Here is a 25,273-nt window from a genome sequence, read left to right on the forward strand (position 1 = left end):
CCGCTCCCCACCTTGCAGGCCAAGTGGCTTTTGCAAACATAAACCGGGGTGACCCTCTCTTCCTCTAAACTCTGCTGTGGCTCCCCAGTGCCCTTCAGACAGTCTGAATTCTCCCTACTCCCTCCACGGACCCCTCACTCACTCTGACCACACAGGCCTGTTTGCCCCGAGAGAGCTATGGGGCAGATTAAGTTCCTTAACCCTCGTCTAAACGTAGGGCCAGGCCCAAAGCCCCGCCAGAGCTCAGAAGACCAGCAATCGCTTCCTCCTCGCACGGGCCCGGCTCGGTCCTATCACCGGCCTTGCGCGCTCGCCGCGCCCGCTACCAGGACGCTCTTCTCCAGACACTCCGCGGCCCGTCGGCAGGACCTTCCGTCCACAGCGGGACCGTGAACTCTCGGAGGCGCCTCCCGGGCCTCCCCGAGCGATTTGTCCCTATTCGCGCCCCTCTGGCCGGGGAGCCGGGGAGGGGAGGCATGGATGGCGGCCAAGCTGGGTCCCCGGCCGGCGCCCGGACCGGCTCGGCACGAGAATCAGACCCGCGCCGAGATGGAGTGAATGGGTCAGGGCGGCCAGAGCTTCGGGCTGACAGGGCCGGAGGGCGCGCGGTGGCCGGGGCGCGGCGGCGGCCGGCAGGAGGCGCAGGCGGGCGGCGGCGGGAGGCAAGGAGCCGGCGGGAGGGGGCGCGAGCGAAACGCGGCGGCGGCGGCGCGCGCGCCCAGCCCACCCCCCGCGCCCGCCACCGCGCGGACAATAAACAGCCGCGCGCGGGGCGATGCCCGCGCCGGTGCCGCCGCCCCCGCGCCGCGCAGCCCCGGCTGCCTGGCCTTAGCCCGCCGGCCCTCCCCGCGCGCCCCCGCCGCCGGCATCGCGGACCCACTGATCTCGGCGGGGAGATGGAGTGAGTAGCGCGCTCGCGCCTGGGGCGCCCGGGAGGCTGAGGCCCCGATTCTCGCCCCCACAGCGCTGGCGGGGAGGTGGCGAGGGACTCCCGGGACCCCCGCTCAGCCAGGGAGGGACTCGGGCTGGACCGTGCCCGCCCCAGGCCCCCCCTTCGACCCGGCCCCGGCGGCCCACGGGCTCACGAGGACTCGGGCGGCGGCGGCTGGGGGCGGCCCGGGACGCGTGAGCGTGTGGGGAGGGGACGCACTGTGCCTCCGCCCTCGTGCCACGGGCGGGCTGCGGCCCTCCTGCTTCTGGGGCGGTGGGGCGACCCCTCCTCACTGCACCGCCGGGCCTGGAGCTCGCTTCCCAGCCCTGGCCTGCGCTCGCTGCGCCCTGTGCCCTGGACGCGCACCGGCCGGTCCTCCCTCGCTTGGCTGCCCTCCCCAAGGGCCTCGAGTGCTGTCCGGAGCCCCTGCTAAGGCGGGGGTCCAGCCGCCCGATTTCCCGGCTGCTAGTGGGCTTTGCTCCAGGATTCCGGGTCTGGCATGTGTGTGAGCCCAGGGGTCCCTGTGCTTTCCAACAGCGGAGCTTGGGTCCCCTCCCTTCCTGGGGAAAGTGTCTCTGAGGTGGGGCCCCTAATGATGTAGCCGAGAGCCTGCTAGCCCGGGCTTCGGGGTAGGAGTAGGTGAGTGGGCTGTGTGCCGGGGCTTGGATGAAGGACTGCGGGGCAGCGGCGGTCCCTGCACTAGCAGGTGCCGTGTGTGTGCCTGGTCATTTGCGGGGCGGGTCCTCTGTTCCTGGCGTCAGGGCATCCCCCACGCCCCTACTCCCACAGGTGGACGCAGGGAGGCTGTGGGGTGTGTTTACATCGGCAGGGACTGGGAAGGCGGTGTCTGGTGTCCTGCAGCCCCCCTGCCCTATGCAGGGGCCAGAGACTGCCCCACTCTGGGCCAGATCCCCACCCTGCCCCGGGGCCCAGACATGGAGGTCCAGCCAGCCCACCCGGCTGGCTCCTGGGCCCTTCCCACTGGGTGTGTTTTCCAAGCCTGCAACTTTCCTCCGGGGGATTCACCCGTGACCCACCACACCCTCAGCTGGGTGGGAGCCACTGCCTCCTGCCCCCACCTCCTGGCAAGGCGACACCCTATGTCCTCTGCTTTTGAAAACCCAGACAAAGGCCCGGCCTGGCCCGGGAGCCCAGCCAGGGGCTCAGGGGAGCAGGGGCCCAGACCTGTTTGCTACGCTCCCCTCACTTGTTTATCTGCGGTGCTCCCAGGGGCCCAAGGGAGCCTCTGGGCCTCCAGACAGTAGGCTCTGGGCAGGGTGTGGCCTTGAGGAGGGGGCTGCCTGAGGGAGGAGGCGTGAAGACGGAGGAAACGCCCACCCAGAGCAGAGGAATGAGATGAGATATTCAGGATGGACCCCATTGTTTCCTTTCCCGCCACCCTGTTCATTCTCCGCGGGTTTACAGAGGCCCAGAGACGGACAGCCACTGCCCCAGGGCCACAGCACACAGGGCTCCTGGGTGCTTGCCGCCCTGACCCCAGGCCTTCTTGGTCACAGTCAGATGTGGTGCCGGGGTGTCCCCATTAGGCGGATCCCTGGTTTTTCTGGGTGCAGGTGTGGGACGGGACTTGGCCTTAATTGCCCAAGTAGCCGTGCAAGGAAGCCAGTCCCCAGCGCTGGAGTTGACGATGGGTGGGGAGGGGCTCCATCTGCTCCCCACATGAACATCTGCCCGGCCCTCCGTCCTTCTTCATGGGAGCACAGCCCCCACCAGGGCGCAATCGTTCACCTCCCTCGTTTCCATGGATTCTGCCATCACAAGAGATGGTGATGCTGGAAACTTTCTTTTAAAAAGACATTTAGTATTTGACAGATTTTCATCATTTTAAGGATTAAACAAATTTTCACTAATTTGAGAATTCTTACCAGCCAGTGAGGGCGATGGGTGGTGCTCTAAAGGTGGGATGAGCGTGGGGCTGGGAACTGGGGGACAGGGAGCTGGGTGCATCCTGCCATGGGGAGGGTCTGCTGGTGGCCCCAAGGGAGGGGCTGCTCCTCTGGCCCTTTAGCTGGGAGCAGCTATCTCAGATGTCCACATCCTCTCTGGTGAGCATGAGGATCGGGCCCCGTATGGGGCAGGAAAGCACAGTTGGGTCAGGACTCATCAGGTCCCTTCTCATCCTGAGGCCTGGTTTCAGGGAGATCGGCTCAACTGGGTGCGAACTGCATCCTTAATGCTCCTGCACATGCTGATCTCCCTCTCTAATGAGAAGCAGAACCAGCATCTAGTGATAATAGAACTTAATAATGAGTTTTTATTTTCATGGTATCTTTTTTTTAAGTGTTTTTACTCTGATGGTTTTGGCACTGGCTTCTGGTTTTCTCAGCCTTGGTAACATTTCCTTTGAAAACAAAGGGGTTGGATTTAAACAGTGAGTGGATTCGAAGGGAAGAACATGACGATAATCCTAGAGGTGGTGGCAGGAAGACAGGAAAGTGACCTAAGAGGTGCAGATGTGACATTTACTTGACAATTATTGAGTGCTTGCTGTGTACTGGGCCCCTTTCTGAATACTTCGTTCCCGTGGACACACTTGGTCCTGTGAGGTGGGGAAACTGAGGCACAGAGAGGTGACTGGACACGCCCAAGGCCACACAGCCGGAAGAGGGTGATGCTGGCATTTGCTCTTAGGCCTTCTGGTGCTGAGGAGAGGGGCTGAGGAAGGGCCTTTGCACCTTCTTGTCCAGGGGCTGTGGACTGGTGGTTCTAGGTATCCAGACATCAGTTTTTCAGCCTGGTCGGCCGATTGGGGTGCACAGAGGTGGCCTTTGTTGTGGTCTGGTCTCCCAGGGGCCATCTACCCTTGATCCACTGCCAGGGAACCCTCTGTGGCTGCTGACTTGGAGAGGGTTTCCTCACCCACCATGGGGTCTTGGTCAGGCTGTCCCCTTCTCTGAACCTCACTTTTCTCATATGGTGAATGGAGCATCCTGGGTGGTCCCAGCCCTATGGGGAGGCCCATCTTCAGAGGCTTCAGGTTTTGATGCAGGAAAACGAGTTGACTTTCTTAAAAAAACATCGCATCACCTTTCCCCCAGTCTGAGACCCTACTGCCTCCATCCTTTTTCTACCCAGGAAGCCTGGCATCTGCTTTTTTGGGGGTTGTTTATTGGTTTGTTTTTGGCCACACCATGTGGCTTGCAAGATCATAGTTTCCCTACCAAGGATCTAACCTGGGCCCTAGCAGTGAAAGCACCAAGTTCTAACCACCAAACCACCAGGGAAGTCTCTCATCTGGTCATTTAAAAAACACTTCCTGCCAACCACTATAGCCCTGTGCAGGATCAGAGGGGCCCTAGGGAGCCTGTGGAGGGTCTTCTTTGAGGTGTGGGAAAGTTATCCTGCTCCGTTATATTATGGACCCTTTTTGTAAAAGATACTTAAAAGTTTTCCCAGGCAGGCAGAAGGGTGCAGCAGGTGGAAAGACTGGTCTGTGCAAAGGACCAGAGGTGGGACAGTGTAGGGAGAAGAGAGCGTTCTTTGGTTTGTGCTCTTGGGGCCAGGTCCTCCTGGGCCTACAGTGCACATCTGGGAAGCCATGGGGAGCCATGGGTGGTGTCTGAGCAGAAGAGGAGAGAGGTGCTGACCTAGGCACCAGAAAGAGGCTCTGGCGGCTAAGGGGCCAGAGCAGGGAGCAGGGAGAAGCAGCTCAGGACTCAGCCTGGACAGGCCATTGGGGGCAACTGGTGGAGAAATGCCGGAGCTGGGGCAGGAGTGGCAGGACCCCATGTCTGGGTGGGTGTGGACCCGACTTCAGAACTCTGTGATGGTCAGAGCTGCCTACGGAGATGGGGGCTTGGTCAGGGTGAGACAGCCCAGTCCCTGGATGTGCTGGGAGGCTAGGGGGCATCAAGACCATGCTTCAGAGGGTTTCCGTGGAGCACGAGATGGCTGAGTGGAGGTTGTGGTGTTGAAGAGTGGAGATCTGGGCTGTGGTTTCTGTCTCCTGCCTGTGGGTTTCAACTAGGAACTCAGGGCAAGTCAGAACCATCCCTGGGACAGCCTGGATGGGGCCAGGTATTGGGAGGAGAAGCCTGACCCAGGCCCTGAGGTGGGAAGACAGGTGAGGACAAGAGTGAGTGTAGGCCTGGGAGCCCAGCCTGGGTGAGTGGGGGCGCAGGTGGGGGGCCAGCAAGGCTTGGCGGGGGCTTCTAGTAACAGCTGTCAGGGAGTGGGCAGGCGATGACCAGGTCAGGTTGTGTTCAGATCCTGCTAATCCTGAAGAGCCTCAGAGCAGGGCTGGCAGGACCTTATGATGTCCCTGGGGTGGCTGCCTCACCCCCCAGTATGGCCCTTGATGAGACCATCAGCATCTCTGCTGTATCTATGTGTATATTTATTCTTACCAGCTTGTTTGAGATCATTCACACACCACACGATGCACCTGTTTAAAGTGGCTCAGTGGTTTTCAGTACATACATAGAGTCCATTTAGTGGTTTTCAGTACATGCACAGAGTTGTTCAGCCATCACCTCTAATTCCAGAACATTCCATCAACCCCCCAAAACCCCATTCCCACCAGCACTCATTCCCCACCCCATCCCCCAAACCCTGACAACCACTAATCCCCTGTCTGTGGATCGGCCTGTTCTGGACGTTTCCCATCAGTGGAATCACACCCTGTGTGTCCTTCTGTGTCTGCTTCTCTCACTGAGCATCGTGTTCTCAGGGTCCGTCCACCTGGTAGTGAGCGTCAGGGCTTCACCACTTTTCAGGGCTGAGTGATGCTCCCGTGTATGGAAGGACCGCCTTGTGTTTATCCATCATCCGTTGGTGGGCATTTAGGTTGTTCTTGTATTAATTTGTAAGTCACTTCTGAGGCAGCTGTGGCTTGTTCTTTGTCCTCTCTTGAATGTGGGGAGCCCAGTTACTATTTTAGATGAATTTAAGATGTGACAGTGAATTTCTTTAAAAAAAAAAAAAAAGAAGTGATCACAGGACAGATGGTCTGGGGTGAGTGGGGGGGCATGGCAGGAGTGTGACAAGGGTAGGGAGCCCTTAGGTGGGGGCCTCCTTTGGAAATGGAAGGACCCTACCACACATGCTTACCCAGTAGACATTTATTGAGTGCCTGCTGTATACTGGGGACAAAAGTAAAAGGGAAGTCACTCAGTCGTGTCCGACTCTTTGTGACCCCATGGACTGTAGCCTACCAGGCTCCTCCGTCCATGGGATTTTCCAGGCAAGAGTACTGGAGTGGGTTGCAGGGACAAAAAGAGACAGTTACTGTCCTTGTGGAAAAATCAACAAAATAAGTAAATTCATTAGGTTTTCTGCATGATAAGGGCTGGGGGGTGGGGTTTGGAGGTGCTGGGGTTAATTAGGGTCAGAGGAGGCCAGAGTAAGGACGTGACATCTGAAGACAGGCCCCAGGAGTCATGAGCCCCTTGGAGACCTGGCAGGGGTGCCCCAGACCTGGACACAGTCCATGCAAAGGCCCTGAGGTAGGATCGCACCTGAAATGCTTTGAGGCGCTGGAAGTGGAGTGAGGGGTGGGGAGGGATACAGGTCTGTGGGGCTGGTCTCTGCAGAGGCATTTGCCTGAAGCCAGAGGAGGCACGGCCCTGAGGGTGGGCAGGCATTCATGCCCTGCTGCCCTGTTCTGTTGTGAGGGCCCTGGGCAGGGTCCAGCTCCCCTGCCCCCTATCCCAGGTTAATAGGCAACAGTTTTTCTTTCCTGGGTCTGTGGCCTGCTGCAACCTCCGTCTCCACCTTGGTGGTGATGTCTCTCTGCCTGGAAACTTCTGGAAAGCCCATGCCTCAAGGGCTGTCCACCTCACCAGTGACATCAGTGGTCCTAGGGGCTCACCTGTGCTGAGGGCTGAGGGGCTTCGAGAAGAATTCCTTCCTGATGAGGGGAAGAGACCCAGGAAGGCTCCCTGAAAGAGGCAGCTATGTCTTGATTGAGACTGGAGGTGAAGGAGGGAAAGGGGAAAGGTGAGGGGCTAACACAGGGGCTTGAGTGCCTGCTAAGAGGCTGAGGCTCGCTCGGGGTGAGGGAACTGTGGGTGGATCTATAGCGAGGAAGGTGCTGGCCCTTAGGAGGGGCCAGGGCTGGTGCTGGGAACCAGCCTCCCCAACTCCATCCCCCACTCAACATGGGGAGAGGCCACGGGCTCCCCTCACTCCCCACCCCTCGCCCCGCGTGACTCTGCCTCCCCCCACTACCACTCATGGCCAAGGTCGTTGTCAGCTGTTTCCTTTCAGTTAGCACAGGAATGTTCCAGCGCTGGGCTCCACGCCTGTCTGGACAGGGACCCCCTCATTCTGGCTGTAGCTGCCGGGCGTGGGCTCTGGAAGGACAAGTGTGACCCCCACCCCCTACACTCACCTCCCACCTCCCACGCTGGACCCTCCTGCCCCCTGGGTGACCTTGGGCCGGTTGCGTAACCTCTCTGGACCTTTGAAAAATAAGCGCCTGCATAGCTGAGGCCTCTGCCGGGCTTGCTGGGTTCGGGTCTCATTAGCTCATCTCCTGGACCACGATTATCTCACGCGCTCGCAGCCGACGCCCTCGCTGAGTCCTGAGCCGCCCACAAGGCCGCTGGAGCCCAGAATCTGCTCCAAGCTCCGTAAAAATAATCGCGCGGGGACCAGACGCCTGCGCGCGCTGACGGTGGGCGTCCTGGCCCAGGGTTTGTCCCTCCTCAGCAGCTGCAAGCTGTGGCCCGTAGCCCAGCGCAGCCAGTGGAGGCTCAGAGACGCAATTGACTTGCCCCGGGTCACACAGCCAGAGGGGGGCAGCTGCCCTAAAGCCTCCGCCCAAAATCAGCTTCTCCGCCCAGTGTGTAAATCAAACGTTTTGTGATCCGGCCTCTGCTTTACTCACTGAGCCCGAGTGAGCTTCTCAGGCGTCCCACTGACCACCCCCACCGCATCCAGGCCAGGGAGACCCTGCGCTCCCTGTGCCCCGGAGCCTGCCCCCCTGTCTGGGTGCAGATCTCACTTCACCATTTAGATCCTTCATTGATAAAACGGCCATAATTATCCCACGTGCCTCACAGGATCTTCGGGAGATCCGACGCTTAGCTCCCCCCAGACTCATTATCCTCTCCTAAAGTGGGGCCGAGACCCACCCGCGGATCGTGGTTCCTATTCTATTCCTGATTTGTTAGGGAGTTCCAGCCTCCTGTTTTGTTTTGTTTTGTTTTTCGGATTTATGGCCTTATCTTGGCTTGACCTTGGCTGCCTTGCGCCAAGGGCGGGTTCAGACCCTTCCCGGATAGAAGCCCTTCCCTGGGTGGACGTCCCTATCACCAGACCTGGAAGCCCTCCTCCTGCCGCGGGGGTGGGACAGACCCAGTTACCCATTAGGGTCCCACCCGCTGCAGGCAACCCCCGAAGCCCCGGGCAGGCAGCCCCTCAGCCCCTCAGCCCTGGGCTGGGGGTGGGAGATGCTCGGCGCCGGCCCCACCCCTGAACGCCAGCGGGCCTCTGCGTTGCCATGGGGATGGCGCGGTTGCCAGGGCGACCGCCTCCCGTGGGCCCCGCCATCCATCACCCGCGGCGGCTGAGCCCAGGGGCTGGGTAGGGTGGGGCAGCTCAGGCGACCCTAGGCCTGGGGAGGGGCACCTGAGAGGGGCGCACAGCCTGCGCCCTTGGGGCTGAGACAGGAGATGGGTGGGGAGAGATGGAAATTCTCTCCCTGGGCTGGCGCCTCTCCTTACTGTGCCCATCTGAACTTCCCCTGCCCTGGCTTGGCCCTGCCGGGACTGGCCGCCCCAGTAAGGACACTGCCCGCCTTGTCTCCAGCGTGGCGAGCTGGCCTCACAGCCATCTCTGTGTCCCTGTGTCCAGCCTCAATGGCCACCTTCCCGCCTCCCCAGGGTGGGGACCCAGTATTAGGCAGCTTGGTCTGCTTGCCCTCTGTGGCCCTGTTTGCACTGGGGTCTCAGCGGCTATGCCCCCCTCGTGCAATTCTGCCTCCTGCCTGGGTGGGCCCCTGGAGGCTGAACTAGAGCTGTGTGGAAAAGGGGAGGCCTGTGGTACAGCCTGGGGCTGAGCAGCTGTGTTAGAATCCCAGCTCTGCCACTTTGTAGCTATGTGACTTTGGACAAGTGACTCACCCTCTCTGGGCCTCAGTTTCCAGCTATGGGAAGAACATAGCAGGCAGAGGGAACATCAAGTGTAAAGGCCCTGAGCTAAGAATTAACTTGGTGGAGAGCAGACGTCAGGTACCAGGGCAGGGGAGAGGGAGTGGGCTTTCAAGGGGTGATGGGAGCCAGGGGACTTGAGAGCAGGAGAATGATCGGTTTGGATTGTCACTTTGAGAAGCAGCTTCTAGTTGTGGGCTGTCAGGGTTCAGGGAGGTGGCAGGTGATGGTCGAGGCTTGGGCTGGGCTGGAGAGTGTGGGGTTTGCAAGAACTGAGGGGATGGACCTATGTTGGGGAGCATGGCATGTCACCCTGTCTGTATCACACGAGGTGATGGGGCAGACCCAGAAATCCTGCTGGTCTGGCCTTTCAGGAAGGACATCTGAGCTGGACAGCTGGACCAAACCTTTCTTGAACTCTACCCAGCTGAATGCAGCCTCCCTGAGGAAGGAGAAGGGGAAGCTGCAGGGGTGCGGCTGGTGTGCTGGGCCCCTGGGAGGCACGGGGGGGGGGGGGGGGGGGGGGCAGGTGCTGCCTCACAGGAAGGGAGGGGCTGGGTGGGGTCACCTGGCCGGGGCGTGGGAGCCAGATGACTTCACAGGTCTCAGCATGGCCAGGAAACTAGACCCGAGTGAGGCGGATGACCAAGGCACTGCTGCCCCGGGATGCGTGTCCACCGAGCAGCTACAGGGGGTGTGTGTGTACGCACGCACATGGGGGCTTGGCTTGAGGTAGACCTGGCAGACTGTTTCCCTTCTAAACAACGGTTTGGGGGGTGACATAGCAGGAGGGCCCAGAGCTGGGGTGTGCAAATGGGGAAATGAAGGCCAGAGGGGCAGAGAGTGTGGAGGCCTCCGCTCTGGGCCCTGAGTCAAGGCTGGGGGTGGGCGGGGCCCAAAGCATGGTCTGTAATTTCAGTGCCTGTGAAGATAAAGGGGTCGGGGCAGATGGCGGGGGGAGGGGAGAGAGTGGAACAGGTCAGGGGGTCTGGCTCCCACTGCCAGGCCCTCCCGTATGAGATGAGGCCTCCCGTCAGTCAGTCCCTCCCAGAGTGGCCCTGTGGTTTATCAGGCGTTTGAGGCAGATGGTCTGGAAGCCCCCCACTCAGGCTGAGGACCCTCCACCCGCTGGAAGCTCGAGGTTACCCTGAGGAGGAGGAGGTGTTCAGGGCATCATTCATCTGACCATTTCACTGTGCACCTACTGTGTGCAGCTTCCAGAGACGAGAGACCTGGAAGGGAGGGGGCAGGTTCTGAAAGCTCCTCCCCCCTCCACCCCAGGTAGGGAGGGGGATGCAGCGGATCAAGGGGAGGGGCAGGGATAACCTATCTTCCAGGTCCTGTGCCCTCTCTGAAGTCCCCAGATCCTCAACAACATGAAGTCCTGTCCCTTTAAGAGCATCTGGCAACACGGGCATTTATCTAACTCCTACTGCATACCAGCTTAAGGCTAATACTGCACTGGGTGGGCTCTCAGAAAACATGGATGGGGGACTTCCCTGGCAGCCCAGTAGTTAGGACTCTGTGCTGTCACTGCCAGGGCCGGCTTCAATTCTTGGCTGGGGAACTAAGATCCTGCAAACCTCATGGTGCAGCAAAAATGAAAAAATGAAAGAAACAAGCAAAACATGGGTGAGATGAGGAAAGAGTCTGGGGTTGGATTTAAGCTTTGCTACTTTTTTGCTGTGTGTTCTTGGGAGGCTCACAGCTCTCTCTGAGCTGTTGGGGTCCTGGGAGACTCCGGGGGCAGCCAGTGTGGGAGACATCAGAAATCCCAGAACAGCATCGAGGACTTGGCAGCCAAGGGGTGGGGGGTGGAGCTGGAGGGTCCCTCTTCCTCCAAGTGTCCCTCCCAGAGCTGGAGAAGGCTGAGGAAGGGGCTGTCTTGATCAGTCTCTCAGTCTGGAAGAGACCCTCTACTCCAAGCTTCTATTCCCAGGGAACTCCTATGCATCCTTCAGAGCCCAGCTTCAGTGCCCTCCCCTTCCCAAGCCCTCCCTAGGTGTCTGAACTGGACCTCACCTGTCCTGTCCCTTGTCCCTGCCCTGAGGAGTGGCAGGAGGGTTTGTGGGAGAATTAATGCAGGAATAAGCTTGCATGGGGACGAGGGGGGTGTGGAACAATCTCATTTGGCAGAAGGGAACTCGGGCTCACCTGGCAGGAAGACACAGGGTGGGAATTCGAACTGGATCTGCTGAAAGCAATGTTAGGGGTCAACCCCCCACTTGATCTTTTCTATCCTCCCAGGGTCCTGGCGGCAGAGACCCCATCCCAGCAGGAGCGACTGCAGGCCATTGCAGTGAGTTATTCCAGGTCCCAAGGATGGGGTGGGCATGGGGGGGAGATTGGGGGGGGGGACCCAGGGTCTCAGGTGCTCCCCACACCCAGCTTGGGGCTCAGGGACTCAGATCCCAGGTGCAGTGTGGGACACTTCAGTGCTTGCTATCATCTCCCCACAAAATTAAAACGTTGAGCGCCCCTTAGTCTTCAGCATGTGGACTCCGGCTGAGAAGCTTCTCAGAGCCCCTGGGCAGCTCCCCTGCATTGGGGGCGGGGGGGTAAGGCTGACGTGTGGAAGGAACTTGCCCTTGTGGCAAGGCTGGGGGAAGTGGGGGGGAGGCTGGTAGTCCTTCCTGGTGAAGAGACAAGCTGGGGGAGGGTGGGGGGACAGGCTGGGTGCAGGTGGGGGTGCAGTGGGCCAAGTGGGTGCTGTTCACAGAACAAGCGGGACCCATGTGGGTAAAGTCTGGGTAGCTGTGGGGTCTCCGAGGCCCCAGCCTGCCCTTACCATGTGCGGGGTCTGCAGGAGAAGCGGCGGAGGCAGGCAGAGATCGAGAACAGGCGCAGGCAGCTGGAGGACGACCGGAGGCAGCTGCAGCACCTGAAGGTCGGGGTAGAACTTCGGATGGGGGCAGGGGGGCAGAAGGGGGGCAGCATCCAGGGACCCCTGCCTCGGCCGGATCTGGGACTTAGGGGCAGGGATCAGGAGGGCTGAGACGATCCCCACCCTGATTCCAGTCCCAACTCAGACCCTCACCTGACCCCGACCCCAGCCCTGACCCCGACTTTGACCTTGGTACCACTGCCCCAGTCCAAGGCGCTGCGGGAACGCTGGCTGCTGGAGGGGACGCCGTCTTCGGCCTCGGAGGGGGATGAGGACATGAGGAAACAGATGCAGGAGGACGAGCAGAAGGCGCGGCACCTGGAGGAGTCCATCTCCAGGTGGGGGGCCGTGAGCCTCAGGGCTGGGGAGTGACTGGGGGTGGGTGCTGCCCACCTGACCTCTCCTCCCCCCAACCCCACAGCCACGCAGGGGTGAGGGGTGAGCGGTCTGGGCCATGGAGGTCTCTGAAGACAGGTCTCTGAGGACGGAGATGCAGTCTCCCCTGGGGCTTCCTGGCGCCAGCCCAGCTGGTCTTCCCAGCACTCCTGGAGCCTCGGAGGCAGGAGGCAGGAGGCACCGCAGCAGGCCTGCAGGAAGCTGGGGGAGGGGGCAGGCCAGGGAAAGTGACCATCCCCCTGGCTTGGGACAAAAGCACCGAGGAGTTTCCGAGCAGGCGGGCAGCCGGGCGGGAGGCCCAGGCTCAGTTCCCAGGGCAGCAGGGTCAGGCGGAGGGAAGTGACAGCCAAAATTCCAATGTCCACTGGCCAGGGGAGGCCTGAAAGGCATGTGCTGGCTGTGGCACCCTGGCCTGCAGCCCCGTGGGGACCTCAGGATCCTGTCTGGGTGCATTTGGTTTAGAAGAAAGTGGGGGCAGCTTGGCTGGGGTCCCCTCCCTAGGCCTCAGTTCCCCAACCTGGGAGCATCTGCCCAGAGGAGGTGGGGCTGAGACGTGATCTGGAGGGTCACTCAGGACTGAGCAGGCCAAGGGGCACTTGCAGGTGGGAAGGATGGTCAGTGGGAATTACCAGTCCTTGGGGATGAGGTGGGCTTTTGCTCAATCCATCCTGCTGGGTGCAGCCCTGGGTAGGGGGTGGCGAGGGGGGCATCCCTTAAGCCCCACTGTATGGCTGGCTTTCGGGGGGCCTTGGCTTTCTTCCCCTCAGGGCTACACGCTCCTCGGGTGGTTCCATCACCTGCATTTTGCCTGATCAGTGTCGCCACCTGGACACCTCCTCCGGGAAGACCTCCAGGCTGACCCCAGCTGTGTCCAGTCTGCTGAGCTGGGCTCACTTTGTTAGGGGGCTGTAGACTACCCACCTCCCAAGTCTGTACTGAGTCTTCAAGGAAAACATCTCCTATCTCCTGGGTCCTGAGTGCCTGCACCCCAAAGGCGTAGGCAGGTGATGCCTGGGGCAGGATTGAATATGCCAGCTTTGTTTTTACTGCATTTATGAGCACCATTATCTCCTAAAACTTGGAAAGTGACATGGTTTTTCCAGTTTCCCTGGAGAGATAAAGCTTCCTGTAAAAATAAATGTACTTGAGTGGAAAAAGATGAGTGTGTTGGAAGCGAACAGAGGAGTAAACAGTGACTTGGGCGGCACAGGGGTCCGGGGACCGGCCGGCCTGGGTTTGGGTCTCGGCTCTGCCGCTTACTTACCTCCATTTCCCTGCCGGGAGCGCGAAGGAGACCACCTCGCAGGGTCGTTAGGAAACACGCGAGTCAAGAAAGCCCTCCTGGACGCGCCTGGCGGTGCCGGGCTCCAGAAGTGTCCGGCAGGGTGGTCACCTCGTGCACACTCCCCAGGCTGGAGCAGGAGATCGAGGAGCTGGAGAACACGGATGCGCTGCCCACCGCCGCCGCCAGGGGGAGCGTGGCTACCCCGAGCCCCGCCCCGCGCCCCGCCCCGGAAGACCAGAGAGCAGAGGCCATGCCCAACGCTCAGCAGGTAAGAGGTTCCCGGGGCGCCACCCTGCTGGCCCAGGTCCAGAAGCACCCACTGCCTCCGGGGCTGTGGCTGGGGGCGCCCCACATCCCAAATGCGTGCACATCCACATCCCAGCCCGGCCACATCCCAGCTGCGTCGCCTGCACGCCTTGCTTGGCCTTCCAGGGCCTTAGTTTCCCTGCCAGACAGGGGCATCACGGGTGTTTAGTGAATCAGTGAAAAACGAGCGCTTCATGGGTAGAGAGTCTTCCCTGAAGACCACCTGCTTGTCATCCTTCCTAGGTTCACCAGCACAATGGGCATCACCTGTCTATCTGCATTTAGCCGTTTCAGGTGAAGCCGCATCCCCATTTGATGAAAAAGACTGCGGCCCAGAGAGGTTGAAAGACTGGCTCAAGGCCACACAGCAGAGTAGTCTTTACTAGGCTCAGCTGTTAATTCTGGGCTGTGATGTGTATGCCAGGCTCAGGTGAAACGAGACCCTAAGTTTGTGGTTACCGCAGCATGTTAACGCAAATTCAGGAGTCTCCCGACAACCCTTGTTGTCTTTAGGACTCAAGGGGCCTGTGGGGCACGCCTCCTCTCCCCTGACCTAGCCTTGTTTCCCCCACCCCGGTGAGCTGCAGCCCAGGGAACATCCCTGCTGTGTGTCCTGCTGCTCCTATGATAGTTTCAGTCTGGAGCCGACACACCCGCCCTCACTGCTTGCCAAGGCTTGGTTGGGGCAGAACCGGAGGATGTAGACCCAGACATTGGCTTTCTTGAGCTGTTTTTAAGTGGGCAGATGTGTATGTATCAATCAGCTGCAAACACAGGAAGGTGTAAGGACCTATCGTGGGGAAGCTTAGGGCACTGTGGAGTCTCCAGTGAGGTGTCTGTTTCATGGGCGGGCTGGGCAGGCTTCCTGGAGGAGATGGGTTTTGAAGACTGGGTAAGAGTTCTCCAGGCCCGGCTTCAAGTTGAGGGTGGCTTTCAGTGAGGTTGATTGAGCACAGGCTGAATGCTGGCATGGCCTCTCCCCTCATGATACCTGCCTCCTGGCCCATCTCCTGACCCGGTAAATGACATGGTAACCTGAGGGATAACCCTGGATGGGGACAGGGAGTCACCTTTAGGTCGGGTGGTCATGGGGGCTGAGCAAGCAGCCAGCCAAGCGGAAATCCGGGAAGGGCCTTCCAAGTGGAGGGAGGTGGCTCACGGAAGAGCCAGGAGGCCAGGGAAGCCGGCCAGGGGTGGGAAGAGGCGGAAGAGGCCCCGGGGGGTCATCAGGAAGGGTTGGACTTTGTTCTGGGAGCATTGCGAGCCCCAGGAAGCTTCTGAGCAGGCAGGAGCGTTTCTGGCTGTCACAGGCTAGGGCGGGGTGGGGGATGGGTCCAGAAGAAGCCGGCCCCCTCCGATGGGGTCGCCGCTGAACCACGCCCCCCTCAGGCTTGGGCCTCGGCCGGTGGGACCTTGGGCGGCGGAAGGGGGCGCCAACACCCCTGACCCCTCCCCTTTCTTTCTTGCAGACCCCGGTGGGCACGCCCAAAGGTACGTCTTAGGGAAGGGGCGGGCAGGGCCCCGGCGCCCTCTGGTGGCCAGACAGGAGATGGCCGACAGGGGAAGGGTGCCTTTAAGGTGGTGGTGGTTAGTCGTGTGCGACTCTTGCGGCCTCATGGACTGTAGCCTGCCAGGCTCCTCTGTCCATGGGATTTTCCAGGCAAGAATACTGGAATGAGTTGCCATTTCCTTCTCCAGGGCATCTTCCCGATCCAGGAATCGAATCCACGTCTCCTGCATTGGCAGACGGGTTCTTTCCAGGGAAGCCCCTTTAAGGTGTTATTGTTGCTAAAAAGTGATAATAAAATAGCTTAGTGGCTCTCAGTGTCATTGCCCTCAGCGAACCCAGACTCTGAGCTGGGCCCAGGGCCCCTCAACATCATTTCGTCGAATTTTCACAAGCTCCCTGGGTGGACTGATGCAGCACCTGCATTACAGATGAGGAAGCAGGGTTCGCAGGGGCATTTCTGCCTGAGGTCTTAGCCCCATTGTGGGTTCATACTGTCCACCTGGAGTGCCTGACCTTGGCCGGCCCAGCCCTGGTTCCATGCCCACTTGCTCTGGGCTCCAGGGCAGGTGGGGGCCTCAGTTTTCCCATCTGTGAATGGGGTCAGTGAGGATGAGAAATCAAGATCCTGGCCGTCCTGGAGTTTGTGTACCACTTAAAAGGACAAAGAGGAGTTCCCCTGGTGGTCCAGTGGTTAGAACTTGGTGCTTCTGCTGCTGGAGCCCGGGTTCCGTCCCTGGTCAGGGAACTAAGATCCTGCAAACCATGTGGCATGGCCATAAAAAAATAAAAGGACAAGGGTCCTCCACACACAGAGATGTGGAAGACTGACATCCAGGAAACAAAGAAAAAAGCCGAGTTTGAATTCTGGGAGAGATTTTAGCCCCCACCTACAAATTTATTACAGGTATGTGATGTACACATTTACAAATACTTCACGTGTACACATGACACTTCAATATGTACCGTTAGCTATAATGGTTTATTAGCTATGTTAAAATTTCCTTAACACAAGGTTATATTTTAAAATATATATTCAGCATGTCTATTTCTGTGTGTAGAGCCTGGAAGGAGCGCCACCAGCCAGGACTGGAGGTATGGTCAGAAGTGTCTCTGGCCTGAAAAAAAAAAAAAAAAGTGTCTCTGGCCTGATTTTTCAGGAGTTAATTATTCATGAGGAGAGTCTGTCTCTTCATCTTACTGTGGAATTAAAAATTAATAATTAAAAAAAAAATCCATGCAGGCCACTCAGGGATTTTGTGAAAATCATTTGGACCAAGAGATGGGTCATAGACTATGGGACTGCAGTGTGTTTTGTTTTTGCGGGGAGTGATTCCATGTGTGTCTGGGTGTTCAGGGCATGCACACGTATATGGAGGGATCCAGGTGCATGCATGCGTTAGGGAGAGGGTCCAGGTGTCTGGGTGAGTGTGTGGGAGGGTGGTCTAAGTGTCTGGGCGGTGTCCAGGTGCCTGGAAGGTGTCCATGTGTCTGGGTGAAGTCCCACATCTTGGGGGGGGGCCTATGTGATCTCCCCTCTGAATCCATCTCTCTTCACTCTTTGCTCTCCCCCACCATCGTGAGCAGAGAAGCAAATCTCCAACACCCCTCTGAGGACAGTCGACGGCTCCACCATGATGAAGGCAGGTGGGTTGGCCCCAGGTTGGGGTCCATGTCCAGCTGCTGTCCTGGGCTGAGTGTTGGCCCTGGGGTGGCTGGGTTGGGGGGCCAGGCCCGGTGCAGATGCAACCGTCAGCATCACCGGGTGTGGTCTGTGGTTTTAGTGGGGAGCGGCTGGACCAAGGCCGCAGCTCTGAGCCTGGGTGGGGCCGGGTGCCCCCTCCGCTTTGGCACACCCGTCACAAGCCAGCCCAGCTTCCCCGAGAAGACGGGCCCCCTAGCATGGCGGCTCTAACCTGATGCCCCTCCCGGCTTCTATCTCCCTAACATTGCCACTTGCTCTGGGTCCTGGCGGGGGTGGGCACAGGCTCACACACTCGCTGCAAACTTTCCCTCCTTCACCTTCTTTGGGGGGAGGGAGTGAGCACCCCATTCCTGGAGGTAACCAAGCAGGGCAGAATTGGGATTAGTGCTCAGTGCTCAATAAGGTTGGGTTCAAATCCCTGCTTGATCACTTGACGGTTGCAACCTGGTGGTGGTGAGGATTGTAGTGACCTTGTGCCCAGAGTCTGGCACAAATCTAATCCTGAGAGTGACTGAAGTCATGACAAATAGCAGAACCTTGTGCCTGCTGATATTACAGTAAGTTTGGAGGCACAAAACCAGAGATGGGAGTGAAGACCAGGATGTAATGACACTCAGGGGAAGGAGAGGGTGGCAGGGGAAGCCTGGAGAAGGAGGGGGCACCCTCAGGGCCTCAGTGTCAGAGAAGTGGGCAGAAAGCTACAAAGCTACATGCCCTCAGCTGGTGACCTTGAGCAATGCACAACCTGCCCAACTGTATGTCTGATGGTGGGGTGTTAGGCTGCATAGGGATGTGGTGATACCTAGCATTCTTCATTCATTCATTCAGTCTCCAAGTGCTAGCTCAGCACCTGCCATGAGCCTGGTAAGAGGGTCGCAGCCCAGACAGCAGATGTTCTGATGCGGGTCAAGGCAGAACATAGGGAGCTGGAAAGTGGCACAATTTGAATCACAGGGCTCGGGGAGGTCTATCTTAGGAGGTGACATCTGAGCAAGGATAAAGGAAGTGAGGTAGCAAGGCATGGAGACGGAGGGGCACTGCCAGTGCAAAGGTCAAGTCTGGACCACGTCTGGACTGTGGGCACCGGTGGGTGGCAGGGGCCGTGTGCTGGTCGGAGTGGAATGAGCGAGGGGGAGGGGCAGAAGGTGAGGGTGAGGAAGGGATGGGGCGGCCCATGCTGGGTGTGGGGGTGCAGAGAGCTGGAGGTGGATAGAGCAGGGGTGTGCCTGCTCGCAACTCACAGGCACCCTCTGGCGGCTCTAGGGAGAACAGGTTGTGGGCAGAGCTGATTGCGGGGGTCCCCGGAGGGTTGATGATGGGGGTACAGGGGGTGGGGGGAAGGTGAGAGGAAACGGTGGAGGATGGGGGTATTGTGGGGGTGGGGATGATGAGTGGGATGGTGAGAGATGGAGGAAAGAGATGAAGGGGGACATGGTGGGGCATGGTAGGGGATGCTGTGGGGGACTCAGGAGATGAGGGTCGGGCTGCGGGATGGTGTGAGGATGGGGTGAAGGGGGTTGAGGGATAGTGCGGGTGGATGCAACTCCCCCCAACCAGGGGCTGTAGAGGACGAGCAGTGGGTGGGTTCTGGGAGTCTTGAAGGCAGCACCTTGGAATTTGCAGATGGACAGATTGGGGCATGGGGGAAATAGTAGAGTCGATTAGAGAGGAGGGAGAACAAAGGTGTCCATGTGAGAAATGAGAAGACCCAGGAGGGGCAGGTCGGGGCGTGGTCTTGGGCGTGGTGATGTGGGGCCCTCCGTGGAGGGAGGAGGGCTGGGGGCTTGGGGGCCTCACTGCCAGGAGGCGTCTCCTCTCCGTGTGGTGTGTGTGACAACCTGTCTGCAGAACAGGGACAGATGCTGGCCGTTGAATGTAATCTTCAGGGGTCGTAGCTCCATACACTTCCGGGGGACCATCCCCTCTCCACGGTGAAGGGATGAGTCAGTAGTGGCCTTACAAGAGCAGTGCAGAGGAGGAGCGTCCAGGACGCTGTGGGGCACAGGCTTGCTCACTTGGGTTTGAATCCCTTCTAGATTGGGCCAGGCACGCCCCCACCTGCTTGGAACTGATCCAGGCTTTGCAGTCAAGGCCGGGCGGTCGGAGTGGCCCAGGAATTCAGACCCCACGCCCGTGGGCGCTGGGAAGCCAGGGAGGGATACTGAGCTGGGAGGAGGGCCGCGTCGAGGGCACACCAGGGCACCTGCTGCTTGGCTCTGCGCTGCCGCCTCCCCTCCCTGGCTTGGCTGCAGCCCGGCGTGGGGCACATGGGCAGGTGGGCGGCGGCTTGACCCGTGCCTCTCGTGCCAGCCATGTACTCGGTGGAGATCACAGTGGAGAAGGACAAGGTGACGGGGGAGACCCGGGTGCTGTCCAGCACCACCGTGCTCCCCCGGGAGCTCCTCCCTCAGGGCATCAAGGTCTACGAGGACGAGACCAAAGGTACGCGCCCCTCCCCCCGCCCCGCCAGCGCCGCCCCGCGGCCAGCCCTCCCTCCATCCCGGAACCGTCTGGAGGCGTGGCCAGCGCCGGGATGGGCTGGGGAGCCGACCTCTGAGGTCTGCTCCATCCTGGGTGCTCTCGCGCCAGCGGGCTGAGCTCTCCAACCCCCACCTCACAGATGTTCAGTCGCTCAGTTGTGTCGGACTCTGCGAACCCATGAACTGCAGCATGCCCGGCTTCCCTGTCCTTCACCATCTCCTGGAGTTTGCTCAAATTCTGCTCAAATATCCTCGCAGATAATTCATTTAAATAATTACTGTTGTGATAAAGGCTACAGACGCCCCCCCCATAGAGATTCAGAGGGGGCCAGAGGAAGGTCCAGCAGGGTGGGGAGGGACAGAGAAGGTAAGCACAGAGGGTATCTGGTGCGCACATAGCCCGTGCAAAGGCCCTGGGGTGGGATTTGGTTCACAGCCTGGGGGTTGTCGGGGAGCCCGTGGAGCTAATGCAGCGTGAGGGGGTGGGGGATGGGGAGCTTTGGCAGGGTCGTCGGGGGAGGGGGTTGTTGGAGAGGCTGTGGAGCTGAGACCTGGTTTAGTTTTTAGGGTGCTCTCTGGCAGCTGGGAAGGGAGCAGCTGGAAATGGGAGGGGAGGGCAGCCTTGGGCGAAAGCTCCAAAGTCCCTTCCCCCCACCCCCATATAATTCACAGAATGTAAAATTCACTTTCTTTTTAAAAAATCTAAGGAAAACTTTCCTTTAAACTGTGAGATCCATCAGTGTTTAGACAACCATCTTATAATGGTCTTGGCATTTAAACTTTTGTTCATTTTTGGCATGTCCTGCCTGTGGAGAGGATGTTTGGGGCAACATTTGCTGTGATACCAGAAAAAGAAGAAAACATACTTTCCTAAAGACAGTATTTTAAGAAACCTTTAAGGAACTTCCCTGGTGGCTCAGTGGTTAGGACTCTGTGCTTTTACTGCGGAGGGCCTGCATTCAATCCCTGGTTGGGGAACTAAGATCCCCACATACTGAGGGTGGGGTGAGGCAGGTCGGATATCCCCAGGTACCCAGGTGCTCCCCACAAGCCATGGGCAGCAAAAGAAAAAAAATTAACAGTACATTTGGAGTCCAGGTAAGCATTTGCTTTCTTCAGGATCTGAGGTCCCCAGAACTGATCCCTTGAGTTAGGCATAAAATTAGCACAGCTCAGCCCCAGGGTCCATTAGCGTGTCTGGTAAGTGCTGCCCTCAGGAGAAGATGGAATTTGGAGACAGAGATTCAGGACACACATAAATTCCATGCACAGCCCAGTGAGAACTCTCCATGTTGTATGCCCTCAGTACCTGATTCTAGAACATTCTGTTCCTCAAATGGAAACCCCATCCCTCCCCACCCCACCATGGCAACCACGAACCCACTTTCTCAGTGGACTGGCCTGTTCTGGACGTTTCCCATCAATGGAATGATATATGGTGTGATCTTTTGTGTCTGGCTTCTCTCACTGAGCATCATGTTTTCAAGGTTCATCCATGTTTATATTTTATGGCTGAGTAATAGTTCAGAGTATGGATGGACCATGTTTTGTTTATCTAGTCATCAGTTCATGGATATTTGGGATGTTTCCACCCTTTGGTTTTATGCTATACAAGGTTTTGTGTGGGTGTATGTTTTCATTTCTCTTGGGTAATGCCTAGGCGTGGAATTGCTAGATCATGTGGGAATTCTGTTGAACTATTTGAAGAACTGCTGAGGTGTTTTCCACAGTGGCATTACCATTTTATTTTTCCACCAGCAGTGCATTAGGGTTACAGTTTCTCCACATCCTCAACAACCCTTATTATCGACCATTTTAAATTATAATTGCCATCCTAAGTGGGTGTGAAGTGGTATCTCATTGTAGTTTTGATTCCCAAAGCCTCCTATTCTTAGAGGTTCAGGCTTCTGGGACATCCAGGATGTTATTAAAGGAGTCCTGTCACAACCCAGCTCTGCTGTACTTGGGAATCTTTGACCCAAGTGGAATCCTGGCTCCAGTTCTCACCAGCTGTGTGGTTCTAGGCATGTCCCAGCTGCTCTATTTCCTGGACACAGGATGGCCACACAAGGCCAAGGGGCACAGATGTCTGTGCTCATGGAAGGTCCTTACCTTGGCCACGGGCCCCAGCCTGGCCTGGCCCCTGGGGACTCAAGACCCGCCAGACTGGACTCTGGTTGCTTAGCAATGGGAAGGTGATCCATTTCCATGGCAGCCAAGGGCTCAGGTTCCTACCTTGGAGCAGTGGCCAGTGGGAAATACCTAGCTTGGTTCTGCATGGCCTGGATACACCCCACCCTCTGGGCCTCCAGCCCAGAGTCACTGCAAGGCCTTGAATCATGGATGCCCCTCCTCAGGAGTTTGGAAACCGAGAGTGGAAAGCACTTTCCTTCTGGCCAGAAGCCAGATACTGGCTGGAAGCCAGATGCTGGCCAACCCTGACCCTTGGCCACAGAGGAGGCGAGTTCCTAGGGCACTCAGTGTGTCCCTCCCTCCACCCTAAGCAGCTGGGTAGCTGTGTTTCTAGAAGGGCTGTGATCCAGGGCTGGTGTCAGACCACAGCGGGGACTCCTCCCAGGTGCTGACATCCGGTCTTAGAGATTGTAACACAGTTAGAAACTGACCCATCAGAAAGACACGAATTATTAAAGCTGGAAAGATCTGGAAAATATGCTTAACAAACTTGATTGTGCATATAAAACGATGCCCAATGAAAGATGCACATTCTTGTCAAACACAGGTGGAGCATTTTAGAAAGTGACTATGTCTTGTCCCAATGTTATATCTTACATGCTGTGTTCCTGGACCACAGTTCCCCTCTTTCCCAGGTTTGAAACACTCTTCTAAATAAATTTTGGCTTAAAGAGACAGTGAATCAAAATGGAAATGACAAGACATTTACACTTGAAACAGAATGACCTAATGTAATCCATGAGCTGCAGCCAAAACACAACTCAGAGGAAAATGTATAGCCTTCAAGGGCATTGATGAGAAAACAAGAAAGATGGGTGAATGGACTAAATTTTTGTTTAAGATCATCCACATGAAATCAGACTTCCTGCAAATCCTCATGAAGGGAAATACACCTAGAATGGGAGAAAGAGCAGGATCAGCCCCAGCCAGCTGTGTGACCTTGGACCAGTTACTTGTTACTTAACTTTTTTGAACTCCATTTTCACCATCTTTGCAATGGAAAAAATAATAGACCTACTTTGAAAAGTGATGGCCTGGGAGCAAGTTGGCTGGGAAATATGGAAATGCTTCAAACTGCAGGGCAATAAAATCCAAATTCATTTATTCTTTCTTGTTTTCTAACACATGCTCTTGTGTCTACACATTTTCCTCTGTGTGCCAACTTGGCCGTGCACACTGATCCCAATTGGGACTTTACTTGTCAGTCAGTTCTAAAGGTGTAATTTAGTTTATGATTCCCCTTTAGCCTAGAGGTGGCTCTCAACCTTGCCAGGCCCTCCCTCCGGGCTGGGAACCAGCTCACACTCTCTCTCTCCCCCCATGCCAGTGGTCCACGCCATGGACGGCACGGCAGAGAATGGGATTCACCCGCTGAGTTCCTCAGAGGTGGACGAACTCATCCACAAGGCGGACGAGGTCACACTGAGCGAGGCAGGGTCAGTGGTTGGGGCAGTGGAAACCCGGGGGCCATCAGAAGAGGCTGTCCGGACCACACCGTCCAGGCGGGAGATCACTGGTGTTCAGGCCCAGCCTGGGGAGGCCACCTCGGGCCCGCCCGGCATCCAGCCCGGCCAGGAGCCCCCAGTCACCATGATCTTCATGGGCTACCAGAACGTGGAGGATGAGGCCGAGACCCAGAAGGTGCTGGGTTTGCAGGACACCATCACAGCAGAGCTGGTGGTCATCGAGGATGCAGCTGAGCCCAAGGAGCCTGCCCCGCCCAACGGCAGTGCGGCTGAGCCCCCCGCCACTGAGGGCTCCAGGGAAGAGAACCAGGTGGGGCCTGAGGCCCCCGCCGCCGAGCCCCAGGACCTCGACATGAAGAAGCAGCGCTGTAAATGCTGCTCCATCATGTGACCCGCCCGGCCCCCCCAGACCCTGGCCCTGCCCTCTGTACCAGACACCCACAGCCCGGCCCTCCCGGCGCCTGCCCACCCTCCACCCGCAGTCACGGGCCCTGGACCTGCCGTGTCGTCACGTGTTCCTTCTGAGTTTTCTTTCACTGGAAAGAGAGGGACAGGGGTCCCCCATCCCATCACCACCCCCCACACACCCTAAACCACTGAGCCGTGCACCCACGCCTGGTAGGAGAGACACGGACACACCCGCTTCTCCTGAAACGAGGGGCCCCCATGTCGCGGCAGCTCCTGGCCGGTGTGACCCAGGGCCTCAACGCGGCCCCACGCCAGCCCACCTCCCTCTGGGCCTCCTGCCTGTGCCTTCCTGCCCGCTCCAATGAGGTCCCTGAGGGGACAACCCCCCAGGAGAGGGACCCTGGGAGCCAGGGGTCCTGGGAGCCTGCCCTGTCCCCGCTCAGCCTCTGTGTCAGGGTTCCCAGGCCAAGGCACCTGGTCAGGATCTCGGGCAACTGAGGTGAGGCTGTGCCTCTCCAGGGAGCCCCGGCTCGAGGTCTTGGAATGAACATGAGCCCCTCTGGACATGCCCAGCCAATGCGCCCCTCCCCTCAGTGCTCTCTTTGAGCACAGCCAGTGGGCGATGGAACATGGGAAGGGGGCACCCTGGGGCCATGCCCCCGCACTCAGGCAGGGTGTGACCCCTGTGCTGTCTTCTGGCCGGGCTGGGCCAGGGGTCTTTGAGATGCATCCCACACAAGGCAGGGCCATGCAAGCCCCATCCTGAGCTCCCACTCCCACTGGGCCCCCCATCCTCCTGGTGCTAATTTGGGGACCCTAGGGGACTGCCCCTGGCCCCTTCTCCAGCCTGCTTGGACCAGGGTCCCGGGTCTCCCCTACCATGCCACAGAGATTGGGCCCACCGCCAGCTCTGCTGGGCTTGGCGCATTCTGGGCAGTGGAGGAGGGCACCCCGCTCACCTGGGACAGGGAGCTTCCCCTGGATTGCAGCTGGAGACCTCCATTTGCTGCCCAGCCTGATGTGCACCTGCCTCCCCCTCACTGGAAGGGGTGAGAGGCAGGGGGCTCCCCTCCTGGGGGTAGCTGACACCAAGATGTACAGACACATCTCCTTGGTTGCAGCCACACTCGTCCCCAGAGGCACATTTGTGCACATGCTCACAGGCCCTCTCGTGTGTGGGCTGCGGATGACCAGGCCCCACCTTGGCCCCTCCCCTAGGGGCCTGCAGCCTGGTGCCCAGGGCCCAGGCCCCTCCCCACCTCAGCAGGGTGGGTGCAGGGCCCGCTCTGGACGGCAGCCTGGGTCCCCGTCTCAGCTCTGCCCCTGGGTGGCTGGGATGAGAGGTCCTCTCTGAGGTGACCTGAGCAGTGGCCGTGGGACCCCCCTTCCTCCTCGAGTTCACCTGAGTCCTCGAGCCGTGAGCCTCCGCTAAAGTGCCCTTGCTGCCCCCCTATGCTTTCAATGTGTGACAAGGCCCCATGTTCTTGACTTTCCCAGAGAAGCAAATAAACAGTGTGAACAGCCCTGGGGCTGGAATTCTTGAGTTTCACCTGGGCGGGGAGGGTGCGGCCAGGCCAGGGGTTGGGGCCCTGCCCAGG

The 25,273-nt window shown here is 58.5% G+C and overlaps 1 protein-coding gene across 3 annotated transcripts; it reads left to right on the forward strand.

The window, feature by feature from the left end:
- Window positions 1-777: 777 nt before the first annotated feature.
- On the forward strand, window positions 778-25,211 carry PALM (paralemmin). Of its 3 annotated transcripts, none has more exons than XM_061151167.1 (9): window positions 778-901; window positions 11,293-11,344; window positions 11,852-11,932; window positions 12,137-12,267; window positions 13,737-13,878; window positions 15,386-15,407; window positions 17,011-17,070; window positions 19,439-19,570; window positions 23,129-25,211. In XM_061151167.1, the coding sequence occupies exons 1-9, from the start codon at window positions 897-899 to the stop codon at window positions 23,656-23,658; spliced, it is 1,155 nt and encodes a 384-aa protein (XP_061007150.1). In that variant the 5' UTR covers window positions 778-896; the 3' UTR covers window positions 23,659-25,211. The 3 variants fall into 3 exon arrangements, with proteins under 3 accessions (XP_061007150.1, XP_061007149.1, XP_061007151.1); XM_061151166.1 differs by lacking the exon at window positions 778-901 and adding an exon at window positions 9,681-9,739; XM_061151168.1 differs by lacking the exons at window positions 778-901; window positions 19,439-19,570 and adding an exon at window positions 9,681-9,739.
- The last annotated feature ends 62 nt before the right edge of the window (window positions 25,212-25,273 follow it).

Source organism: Dama dama, chromosome 9, assembly GCF_033118175.1.
Source record: "Dama dama isolate Ldn47 chromosome 9, ASM3311817v1, whole genome shotgun sequence".
Lineage (NCBI taxonomy): Eukaryota > Metazoa > Chordata > Mammalia > Artiodactyla > Cervidae > Dama > Dama dama.

Coding starts and splice junctions, on each gene's coding strand:
- PALM (XM_061151166.1), top strand. CDS start 9,687: ATGACCAAGGCACTGCTGCCCCGGGATGCGTGTCCACCGAGCAGCTAC. Junction 11,345..11,851: donor AGCGACTGCAGGCCATTGCA/GTGAGTTATTCC, acceptor CGGGGTCTGCAG/GAGAAGCGGCGGAGGCAGGC. Junction 19,571..23,128: donor CTACGAGGACGAGACCAAAG/GTACGCGCCCCT, acceptor CCCCCATGCCAG/TGGTCCACGCCATGGACGGC.